The sequence below is a fragment of the Mirounga leonina genome, unplaced genomic scaffold, assembly GCF_011800145.1.
Source record: "Mirounga leonina isolate KUSES-001 unplaced genomic scaffold, KU_Mleo_1.0 Mir_82, whole genome shotgun sequence".
Classification (NCBI taxonomy): domain Eukaryota; kingdom Metazoa; phylum Chordata; class Mammalia; order Carnivora; family Phocidae; genus Mirounga; species Mirounga leonina.
The window spans coordinates 11,657,300-11,669,886 of record NW_023270825.1 but is presented as its reverse complement, the minus strand read 5'-3'; the positions used below and the strand labels follow the sequence as shown (position 1 = coordinate 11,669,886).

The following is a 12,587-nucleotide window of genomic DNA, read 5'->3' as shown; positions in this document are numbered from 1 at the left end:
TAATTTTTTTTGTTTTTAAAAAATCAGTTTTATTATTTATTTATTTATTTTTTAAAGATTTTATTTATTTATTTGACAGACACAGCGAGAGAGGGAACACAAGCAGGGGGAGTGGGAGAGGGAGAAGCAGGCCTCCCGCGGAGCAGGGAGCCCGATGTGGGGCTTGATCCCAGGACCCTGGGATCATGACCTGAGCCGAAGGCAGATGCTTAACAACTGAGCCACCCAGGCGCCCCTCAATTTTATTTTTTAAAGAGATTTTTTAAAATGACTTATATTGCACACATTTCTAATTTCCTGTTTTTATTCCTCCCTTGTGTGGACATATTGCCACATGGTATCATCCTCCCTTCTCTCTGAAGAAATTCCTTTGATTTTTGTTTCATGGGCTGCATATCAGCAGGCAATACCTCCATCAGATTTTTGGTGTTTTTTCTTTTGTTTGTTTGTTTTTTAGTCTGGCAAAGTTCTTCTTATATTTATATTTGAATGATATTTTTCCTGGGAATATGGTTAGCAGTTTACAGACTTCACTGCTTTGTTTCTGGCAGGCAGTCTCAGACAATGCTGTCATTGTTTTCTTTCTTTTTTTTTTTTTATTTATTTATTGCTGTCATTGTTTTCTTTGTTCCTTTGTAGTGTGTATGTGTGTGTGTGTATGTATGTATGTGTTTTCCTCCATTGATTATGATGTACCTTAGTGTGTTGTGTTATTTAAAACATTTTTTTGAGTATGGTTGGCACTTTCAGTGCTAGTATTAATGTGTATTTATTAACTGGCAGTTAATGCTATTTTACAAACTTATCAGTCCAATAAAATTATTACCCTTGAATTAATTCAAAAATAATTTTGTAAATATTAATTCAAAATCTTGTGGGGACTTTATGACCTTTATCTGTTCCACATCCTCTTAGGGCAGACATAGATTCCAGTGATGAGAGTGATGTTGAGGAAGACATTGACCAGCCGTCAGCTCATAAGACTAAGCATGACCTGATGATGAAAGGTGAAGGTAGTCGTAAAGGAAGCTTCTTCAAACAGGCTAAAAAGTCTTACCCTATGTTTCCTGCCCCAGAAGAAAGAATTAAATGGGATGAATATGGAGAAATTATCAAGTATGTGAACAAAACAAGCTTTTCTTTTCTTCCAGATTAGACTGTGTATTTTGTATATAACTCAGTGTATCATTAGAACTCAATAAATTTGGCATTCATTTCTGATAATACCATGTACTTTGATAGTTTCTGAGGACCCCACTTTGAAAGATACAGAGGACTTGTATAGTTTAAAAGTACAGTATAAAATAGATCGAACATCTAAAGAATTAATATTAAAGGGGCACCTGGGTGGCTCAGTCGTTAGGGGTCTGCCTTCGGCTCAGGTCATGATCCCAGGGTCCTGGGATTGAGTCCTGCATCCGGCTCCCTGCTCTGCGGGAAGCCTGCTTCTTCCCCCCCCCAACCCTCCCCCGCTTGTGTTCCCTCTCTCGCTGTGTCTCTCTGTCAAATAAATAAATAAAAATCTTAAAAAAAAAAAAAAAAAGAATTAATATTAAAGGCAAAGTAGCAGTTTTATTACCTAGGTATGTGAAAAGTCTAAAAAGGTGAGCAAGACTTTTTTCCCCCCACTTAAAGAGAGGTAAGGGGGCACCTGGGTGGCTCAGTTGGTCTAGCCTCTGACTCTTGATTTTGGCTCGGGTCATGATCTCAGGGTCCTGGGATTGAGCCCTGCACGGGGCTCCCTGTTAGCAGGGAGTCTGCTAGAGTCTTTCTCCCTCCTCTTCCCCCCCTGCTTGCTCGCACTCTCTCAAATAAATAAATCTAAAATAGAGAAAGAGGGTAAGGGACATGCACTGGAGAAAGACAGAGGATATGGAGAATTTTTGATGGATGGTGATGTGTGAAGTTTAGGAAATGGGTTACATCTCAAGCAGTGTTACACAGATGTTTAAGTTACAAGAGGAATATGAGATAGCATGGGTGGAACCATGGAAAATCAACAGCTTTCCACCACTATTGGAAAAACAACTGAAATCACACGTTCTAATCTAAGTTTGGAAACCCTGCTACCCTGTGTGAAGATTCTTCAGGGTCCCCGTTGCTTTCCAGGTGACTGTCAGGCGCCTTAGCACAGTGCATGGTGTCTCTCACAACCTGGTTTCTTCCTACTTTGCTGTTAGGTCTCTGTACATTTCTGTCAGGCCGGTGTGCGTGCTCTGCTCTAGCAGTACCAGCCTTCTCAGTGTCTTGCTCGGCTTTTCCACGTCACACCCTTGCACATGTTCATCCCTCGGCTTTGTTCCGTCTTCCCCTCCCAGGTCTCCAGCCTGCTGGATTGGCCCTTACAAACTGCTGGGAGCCTTTCCTGTTTCTTCCTTTCCACCCCAACACAGTCTGGGTCCCTCGCTTGCACTTTCTTTGTTCCTCTGTAATGCCCTCTTGAGCATATAGTGGGTTTTAGGTCATTCTTGGATTTAATTAGGAAAATTGCACTGTCTAAAATAGTAGAGAGGGAAAATAACAATCTAAATAGCATTGGTGAGTTTATTTACCATTCCCCTTAGTTAGTGTCCAATCTGTTGAGCATATGGACAAGTGTTCTTTTGCTTCAGTTTCCTTATCTGAAAAGTGGGGATAAGAATTAAATGAGGTTGTGTTTTTAAGGCCCTTAGCATAGAATCTGACTTGTGGCTCACAGCTCCTAGTAAATGCCCTTTAAGTGGTTGCTACTGCTATTGCAATTATGTGGATTACAGATGGAGAAGTTGGGTTCCAGGGTCTGAGAAGCTACCATAGCAATCTAGGTGTTGGCTAACAGAGGCCTGCATTCCCAGAGAGGAGTGTGAGTGCATTTGGGGTGGGGTATAGACAAATACAGGAGGTGAGAGAGAACATTTTTAAGTTTGTTTTTTAATTTTCTTTTTTTAAAAGATTTATTTATTTATTTTAGAGTGTGGGGAGTGGGGAGGGGCAGAGGGAGAAAGAGGATCTCAAGCAGACTTGGCGCTGAGCATGGGGGCCCAACGCTGGGCTTGATCTCACTACCCTGAGATCATGACCTGAGCCAAAACCAGTAGTCAGTTGTTCAACCAACTGAGCCACCCAGGCGCCCCTGTTTTTTTAATTTAATTTATTTCTTAAAGGATTTTATTTATTTATTTGACAGAGAGGGACACAGCGAGAGAGGCAATATAAGCAGGGGGAGCGGGAGAGGGAGAAGCAGGGTTCCCGTGGAGCAGGGAGCTTGATGCGGGGCTCGATCCCAGGACCCTGGTTTCATGACCTGAGCCAAAGGCAGATGCTTAACAACTGAGCCACCCAGGCGCCCCTATATTGGACTTTTTTTTTTTTAAAGATTTTATTTAATGACAGTGAGAGATACAGCGAGAGAGGGAACACAAGCAGGGGGAGTGGGAGAGGGAGAAGCAGGCTTCCTGCTGAGCAGGGAGCCCGATGCGGGGCTCGATCCCAGGACCCCGGGATCATGACCTGAGCCGAAGGCAGACGCTTAACGACTGAGCCACCCAGGCGCCCCGTTGTTTTTTAATTTTAACATACAACTCTCTCTGATACTGGAAGTAAAAATGGGGAGATAGATGCATTCATAATTTGTTGAAATAAAAGCGAAGGCTTTTGAGGGAGCTCAGGATTTTGTATCTCAGTCTTGGTGATGTGCCAATGGAGAGTCATATGCTTGCTTTCTATTTCTTTGGAATAACTGGGGCTCTTAAGGAAATCAAAAGAGGTCAGATTTATAAGAATTGGGAGTTGGCAAGAGAAACCACAGAAACTGAGAGAAAGAATGATTGAAACAAATGCAAGGCCAGGTTGTAACAGTATTTATGATAGCCATGAAGATCTTCTAATGGTGTAGGCCTCTTTACGAGCCCACATGGCGTGTTTTAAAGAGCATTCCTCAGTGGTCAGGAAGAACAGAATATATGCAGTCATTTGGTAATTGGTATTATAAAGTTGCATTAGCTTTGCATCAATTGTGTATTCAAATCTGAGATATGTGAGGAGTCTAAAACTTGTGCCATCTACTGGTTACATATATTACATAATATTAGCTTGCTCATTACTGCTTCTAATTAGAGACTTATCATTTAGACCGGAGGATTTCTTAGTGCCAGAACTTCAGGCAACTGAAGAAGAGAAAAGCAAATTAGAATCTGGCTTGACAAATGGAGATGAACCCATGGATCAGGATTTATCTGATGTTCCTACCAAGTGTATTTCTACGACAGAGTCTATTGAAATAAAGTAAGTGCTTTTTGTTGCATTTTTGAAACTAGATTATAAGATAAAATTTTAAGAACTTGAATTACATAATTTACATTGTTTCAAAAGTGAAATTTCTGAATATCCTCTAGTAAGTTTGTACTTTTAAAATTTAATTTCTTTTTCAATGCAAAGACCTGTGAAGTGTGGTGGCATTTTGTTTTCATTAATGGTATTTAAATGCCAGTGTGATTGAGTTGGTGGTGAGGTGGGGTTTAAACATTAAATTGCACATTTATACGAAGAAACATTCTGGCCTTTTCAGTAAGTCCAGTAGCACGTGAACTTGTGCAGTTCACAAGTTTAATTTTTCTAAGTGTTTTATAAACATACTCCTTGACTTAAACATCTCCAGGGCCCTAATGTCTTAAAAATGTTACTATAACCTGAAGTAGTAAATAAACCTTTTTTCTTTTGGTACAGTTAATAACGCCAGTAAATCATCATTCTGGAATTTTTTTTAAGTCATTAGAGAGCAAAGTGATTTATTTGTCTAGTGCTATCGTTTAGTATATATTTTGGGGTACAGCTGATATCTAAATAATGCATATTAACAGTATCACAAAATTCTCTCTAGAATGGCTGTATATCGATTTATATTTTTGCTAGCAGAATCATCCTGTTTCCCTATCATCCCTGTTTCCCTACCAACATTTGGCATTATCTAACTCTTAACGTCTTCCAGCCTAGTAGGTATAGAGTAACGTATCACTACTGTTTAAATTTCTTACTGTGGTTATTAATTTATCTTCTTCAAATGCATGTTACCTTTTTTGTTTTCTGTGAAGTCCATGTGTGTGGCCTTCGTACATTTTTCTCTAGCGGTTGCTGCCTTTTTGTTACTGATTTGCAGGGGTTCATTGTATATTTTGGATATTAGCCCTGGTTGGTTTCAGACAATGCAAATATCCTCTCCCATTCTGTTACTTGTTTATAAGAATTGTCCATGGTCTACTTTGTTTAAAAAAAATCTTTAGTTTTTTTGTAATGAAATAATATTTTCCATTTTCCATTATGGTTGTTGGGATTATATATAAGGAAGTCCCTCCTTGTCCATGGTCACAAACATAATTCGTACATAAATGTGAAAAATCTTCACATTTCTCTTTTATGGCTTCAACTCAACCTGCTGTTGTGTGTGGCATTAGATCAGGATCCAGTTTTATTTTTCTTTATATAGTATGTGAGTTTTTTTTTTCTAATAATACCTATTGAATAATCCATAATCCTTCCCGTTCAAATACATATTAACAATATAACATGTGTATTCCTCGAATCCTCATTTTATATATTGTATACATTTCTTTCCTGATGATAAAAGCCATCAATAACATAGTTTTGGAGTTAACTTATCCGAAAAGTAAGCTTGAATAATCCTAATTACAGAGCCAGGGTTACTTACATAGACTACGAAGGACGCTCTGATGGAGATTCCATTAAAAAGATAATTAATCAGATGAAACCACGACAGCTGATCATTGTCCATGGACCACCAGAGGCCAGTCAGGATCTTGCAGAGTGCTGCCGTGCGTTTGGCGGGAAAGATATTAAGGTGTACATGCCAAAGCTACACGAAACGGTTGATGCCACTAGTGAAACTCACATCTACCAGGTGAGTGTGCTGGCATTTGGGCCGTACAGAAATAAATACTTTTTGTTGCAGATGAGGACAGTAGATTAGCAAGACAGTGGTGAATGAGACAGACATGGTCCCCTTGTCTTAGTAGATCTTATGGTCTGTGGGGCTTATAACAAGGAAAGAGCATTTCTCACATTGTTATTACCTCTGATAGAGAAAGTACAGGATGTTGTGAGACCCCAACCCAGATGTGGAGGTTTAGAAAAGATTTCCCAGAGGAAGTGATAACTAATCTGAATCCTAACATGTTTAGATGGATCATCAGGGTGGTATAGAGTGTGTGTGTTTGGGGGAAAGGTATTCCAGGGCAGACGGAACAGCATTTGCAAGTGTGTAAAGGTGAGAGGAATGGGGACTAGTCGAGAATTCAGAAGTTTTATAAAAATGCACTGATGTCAAGGGTCTATTCCTAATTGAAAAAAATGGAAGCAGGTATAAAAAATAGAAATAGCACAGAGGAGAGAATAGATTTTATCTGGAAGGGGGGAGATGGTGTCAGTTAAAGAAGGAGCGATGTCTAGATTTGTTTGGAAAAAATGGGTTGGAATTCACCAGGCAGCAAAGTTATTCTGGGCAGAAAAGAGGAAGCAGCATTCCAAGAATATGGATGTGTGAAATTCATGGTAGTGAAGGAAACAGTAAGTAATTCGGTACTCTTGAAGAGCAGCAACGACTAGAGGATGAGGCTTATCAGTGGTTCTCAACCTTGGCTGCACATGAGAGCCATCTGGGGAACTTTGGGGGTGATGGGGGGACTCAGTGCTCTGGATTTAGTCTCACCAGTTGTGTTAGAGTCACTGAAGGTGGGACCCTGGCATTAACATGTATTTTAAGAAATTGCCATGTGATCCCAGTGTGCAGCCAAGGGTTAAGAACCTTTTGGAGAGTAGACAGCGGTCCTAATCTCACAGGTCACTAGGTCATTACCAGTCATGGTGAAGATCAGATGAGTGAAAGATTTTCGAATCTTAATACACATTACCAGCGTTAGGAAATAATAATAACTGGTTATATTTTGTTGTTAATTTATACTCTGGGTTTTGTCTCTCTTCCTCTCTAGGTGAGATTGAAAGATTCACTTGTCAGCTCCCTTCAGTTTTGTAAGGCAAAAGATGCCGAATTAGCTTGGATAGATGGTGTCTTGGACATGAGAGTTTCCAAAGTGGACACAGGAGTTATTTTAGAAGAAGGAGAACTGAAGGATGATGGAGAAGACTCAGAAATGCAAGTGGACGCTCCTTCGGATTCCAGTGTTATAGCACAACAGAAGGCCATGAAGAGTCTGTTTGGGGATGATGAGAAAGAGACAGGTGAAGAAAGCGAGATCATTCCGACCTTGGAGCCCTTACCCCCCCACGAGGTAAAAAAGCACATGCCTCCGGATTTTTCTTTTATGTTTTTAACTCTTTAAAATATGTGTCCTGTGTAGGCTGATTTTGGAGTTCTAGAAAAAGATTACTTAAGATACGGTTGTGTGTGTGCACATACCAGCATGTGTATATATCCTGACGGCAAGGGAATGATAATTTAAAGGAAACGTTTACCAAATATTATAAGATACATTATTGTTTTGTAATTTATTGTTTCAGTATTTAAATTTTGATTGTGAGGATTATATCCTATACCTGCTTCCATTCAGGAGATTTATAGTTTTCTAAGACTGAAACTCTTGTACTCCATTTTTGTATGTTGTCAATTCAGCTGAAATCACTTTTGGTTTTGATACAGTTAGAAATCTTTTATTAAGCGTAGATATAATTTTAATATAGTATTTTCATGTTCTCAGGAGATACTCTAGTTAGCAAAGATTTCAGGTAATTACAACGACAGTGTTAAAACTGTATGATAAGAGTCCTGCGTGCATGTCGGGGACTCTAGCCTTTCTGTGCAACAGGAGTAGAGAGACAGCTTCTGTCACTGGATTCCCTTCTAGTAATACTCTTGAGATTGGGGGAGGAATAAGAATCTTTTTTTTCCCTCTGTGCTAAAGCTAGTGCTCTTCAAGGCAATTTCCAAGTAGCAGCAATAGGTTGAACCGCTTGTTTTTCTGATTCTAAAACCCTTGGTGTCCATTGCATTTACTCTCAGGGAGAAGGGAAGGTGAAAGTGGGATCAGGGGCGAACTCCCCTCAGAACTAAGTGAAGGACTAGAAAATGAATTTTTTGTTTCAGTTCTGCCTACTGGCACTCTCCTTGACCCCCTCAGGCAAGTGGGTGAGTGAAAAGCATAACATCACCAAATGTCTCTCTGTTACTGTGAGGCATGACTAATAAAATTGGGAAACATTCAGAAAATGTGAAGGGCTTTGTGATGTTAAATAAGGAGGTAAAATTCAGAATAACAACTTGGAATGTGATTTACAGCCTTGATACGATCTGTCAGAGGTCTTCAGGTCTATCTCTAAGATAGAAAGTATCTTAGAGATCATGTGTTACTTGACTTTATTCAGTACAGCTGTGTGTCTGGTGTTTTATCTGAAGTTATTCTTTCCCCTTTAACCTTTTCTAAGGTTCCTGGACATCAGTCAGTTTTTATGAATGAACCAAGACTGTCAGACTTCAAACAAGTTCTCTTACGGGAGGGGATTCAAGCTGAATTTGTAGGAGGTGTACTTGTTTGCAACAACCAAGTAGCAGTCCGTAGAGTAAGTATGTTTTTAATAAGGGATGAATTGAACAAATACTTCCTTCTGATGCAATGCCATTTTGAATTCTGTAATTCTTGATTGGTAATTTCACAAACTGAAGACCATAATTTATATTCGTAATGATGAACTTAAAGGCTTATAAAAGTGACTCTCAAAGAAATGATGTATGATTTTATTGTAAAATTTTATTATTTGAATCCTGATATTTACGTGTCTATGTAAAATTCATGATTTGAATGTTATATCCATATTCTGTGCAGAGCAACCCATTTCCAGACCAATCACCAAATAACCTAGTTAATATATCTTGTTTATTATGTCTGCATATTAATGAACAGGAAATGTACTAAAGATTTTTTTTTTTACTTTTACTTTCTAGACGGAAACTGGACGCATTGGATTAGAAGGCTGCCTTTGTCAAGATTTTTATAGGATAAGAGACCTTTTATATGAACAGTATGCCATTGTGTAAAGGATATGATGTCAAGAAGTATCTGTTTGACTTTTCTAAGAAAAAAGCGTTCTTATTCTAAGCTTTTGCTTTTTTGTTTTGTAACATACAAAAAGAATTGCCAGAAAAATTTAACATGCATTAGATTTTTAAAAAAATGTAAATAGAGTCCATTTTGCTAATGTTCAAATGAGCGTTCTACCTTTTGGCTTTCAGAGTGATAGAGATCCTAACAAGTGCGCAGGCCCGAGTATTGAAGGTGATTGGTTTCCTCTATAGACCCCTTATTCTAGAAGGACGTTTTACTTGAATAAAACAATGCAACTTAGCAAACCAGCTCATGGCCTTAGAGAAACATGTTTGCATGTTGTGAGTTCTTGCAAACGGTTTCTTAACATTTTCTGGAATGAAAAGTGAGAATTATTTAGAAAAGATATGCTATATAAAAAATAACTGGTGGAACAGTTTTTTGAGGCCTATGTGTTTGAAAAACAACAAAAAGAAAACAAAGAGTTTGTGCTCTAACTCTTCTTTTGAATTCTGATAGGCAGTTGTCTTCACATGGGGCATATCTCCTTACCTGTATTTCCCAGTTAGTCAGTCCAGGAAGGTGGTGCACACTTGGTTCAGAAATCAATTTTTATTTCTCCCATCTCTTGTTTTATCAAGATGTTCAGTTTGAATTACAACACCATCATTTGAATACACATAATGCAAAAGAACTCCTTGCCGTGTTACAGTCTTAAGGATTCTGTATACATTTTAGCTATCAGCTAGGTTACTTCATTGGAAACTGTTTAGTGCTCTGTTTTTAAGGAAACAAATGTTGAACCTCATATTTTTATAAGATAATAGTATAATTTAATCAAAAGGTGTAAATGTTTTCAACACTTAGGCTTGCTCCCTCCTAAGGTTGCTGAAGCAGTGGATGGATTTTATACACCTAAGTACAAAAATGATACTGAAGTTGGATAAGGTCATCCTTTCTGTGTTCCTGTCTTTGTTGGGGCTGGCAGCCCTGGTATTCTATAAGCCACTTGTGTTTAAGAGTAAAAACTGAACATATGCAATTTTCATTGAACTTAAAAATGAAAATCATGTTGTCCTCTTGTAATCTGTTGATGCTTTTTCAGTGTGTAGCTTGATCATGGCAGTCCTTGATCTTTACTTCTTAAGTAATTAAGCCCTCTTCCTCATACTTAGCATTTTTAGAAGGATCATTCCTGTTTAACTTATATGGATCTATGTACAGTATGGTACTACCCAGTGATATCAGACTAGAATTAATATTCTCTTTCAGAGCTTACAGAGAATTTATTGTGGATTATAGTGCTAACACAAAGTTACAGTCTTCTGATACCAAAAACCAGAATGCAAAACAACATTACAGAAGGTGACAATAAAGAGTATTTTTTTTTTTTTTTGTAGAGCTTTGAAGAAATTTCACTTAAATTCTTGTTACTGAAGAGAGTAAGCCTGGAATCATCCTATTTATATTCCAGGAGAAAGAAAGTCAGCATTTGTTACATGGCTTAAAGCATCTGGTTATACATATTACATTGCAATACTGATACTGAAAAATTATTTCTCGCTTAGCCTTTTGATTGTCTTATGAAAAAGGAATTAAATTTTAAAGTACTTCTTGAAGATGGCGTCATTTCTAAAATGAAGACATTTGTTTAGCGTTAGTTACTTAAGAAAAATACAAATTTAAAAAAGGACTATAAATACATCATGAACTCAGAGGAATTTTCAGATTTTGTTTCGAGGCAAACTAAATACAAGTGGACCATCAGCTGATATGTAGAATAATTTGGTTAAAGAGAAATTTTATTGTAGTATTTGTTACAATGGATTATAAATGTCAAGTATCATTGCAAAGTTTTCTATTTTCATGAACCAGTAGGTGGTCTGAAATAGAAGTGAGGAAATCAGTTTTCTAAGGAGGGCCTTTTTCTAAAAAAATTGAAATTCACATACCATAAAGTTCACTCTTTCAAAGTATATAATTCATCGGCTTTTAGTATATTTAGAGTTGTGCAACCATTACCACTCTCATTCCAGCACATTTTCATCCCCCCAAAAGAAACTCTACATCCATTAGCAGTCACTTCCCATTTTCCCTTCACCCCAGCCCTAGGCAATCATCAGTTTATTTTCTGTCTCTATGGATTTGCCTATTCTGAATATTTCATAAAAATGGAACCATACAATATGTGGCCTTTTGTGTCTGACTTCTTTCGCTTAGTATAATATTTTTGAGATTGATACTGTAGCATGTATCAGCATTCTTTATGTGGTTGAATAATAGTCCATTGTTTGGATACACCACATTTTGTTTATCCATTCTTCAGTTGATGGACATTTGGGTGGTTTCTGCTTTTTGGCTATTATAAATAATGCTGCCCTGAACATTCCTATGTAAGTTTTTCGTGTGGATGTATGTTTTTAGTTTTGGGGGGCATATACCTAAAAGAATTGCTGGATAATACAATAACTCCTTTGAGAAACTGTCAGGTTTCCAAACTTTATTTCTAAACTATTTTCCCCAAAAATGCCTGTACTATTTTTTACATTCCCACCAGCAGGATTCAAGGATTCCAGTTTCTCCACATCCTTGGCAACACTTGTTACCCTGTTTTTTTTATTCTAATCATCCTAGTGTGTGTGAAGAGGTATCTCATTGTGGTTTTGATTTGCATTTCCTTCATGACTAATGATGTTGAGCATCTTTTCTGTACTTATTGGCCATTTGTATGTCTTTAGAGAAAGGTCTGTTCAGATTCTCCTGCCCATTTTTTAGTTATCTTTTTTGTTGTTGAGTTATAGTAGTTTTTAAATACAGTTGGGATACTTAAATCCTTATCAGATATGTGATCTGCAAACATTTTCTCCCATTCTGTTTGTTTTTCACTGTGTCCTTTGAAGCACGAAAGGTTTTAATTTTGATGAATTAGGATTTAGGTTTTTTTCTTTTGGTTCCATGTGCTATTGGTGTCATATCTTAGAAACCATTGCTTCATCCAAGGTCACAAAGATATATACCTTTTTCCTATGAGTTTTATAGTTTAAACTCTTGAGGTCTTTGAGTCCTTTTGAGTTAATTTTTGTATATGGTATGAGGCAGAGGTCCAATTTCATTCTTCTGCATGTGGCTATCCAGTTGTCCCAGCATGGTTTGTTGAAAAGACCATTTCCTCATCAAATTTCACCTTTGCTGAAAGTTGCTCATAAATGTATGAGTTTGTTCTTGGACTCTCAGTTCTATCTCATTGATTTATATAATATATCCTTATGCCAATACCACATTGTCTGGACTACTATTAAGTTTGAGATTGGCAAGTGTGAGCCTCCAACTTTGTTCTTTTTCAAGATTGTTTTGGTTTTTCTGGTTCTATTTGGATGTCAGTGTGAATTTTAGAATCAGCTTATCAATGTCTGCAGAAAACCTATAGGGGAAAAAAAAAGTAGTTGAAATTTAAATCCTACAGCGTAAGATCTTACAACGTTATGGCCGAGGAAGACTGGAATTCATCTTATTCAATTCACTTATTTTACTGTTGGATGA

The 12,587-nt window shown here is 37.6% G+C and overlaps 1 protein-coding gene across 6 annotated transcripts in view; it reads left to right on the top strand.

Moving 5' to 3' along the window:
• The window catches only part of CPSF2 (cleavage and polyadenylation specific factor 2), a 33,264-nt gene extending 22,296 nt beyond the window's left edge, over positions 1-10,968 (top strand). For 5 of the 6 annotated variants that reach the window (XM_034993348.1, XM_034993345.1, XM_034993349.1 and 2 more), the window contains 6 exons: positions 916-1,116; positions 4,111-4,263; positions 5,668-5,893; positions 6,981-7,280; positions 8,431-8,565; positions 8,948-10,968. In XM_034993348.1, the coding sequence (XP_034849239.1) occupies positions 916-1,116; positions 4,111-4,263; positions 5,668-5,893; positions 6,981-7,280; positions 8,431-8,565; positions 8,948-9,040 (1,108 nt within the window). In that variant the 3' untranslated portion in view covers positions 9,041-10,968. The remainder of the gene's footprint in view (positions 1-915; positions 1,117-4,110; positions 4,264-5,667; positions 5,894-6,980; positions 7,281-8,430; positions 8,566-8,947) is intronic. The other variant, XM_034993344.1, reaches the window with a different exon arrangement.
• The last annotated feature ends 1,619 nt before the right edge of the window (positions 10,969-12,587 follow it).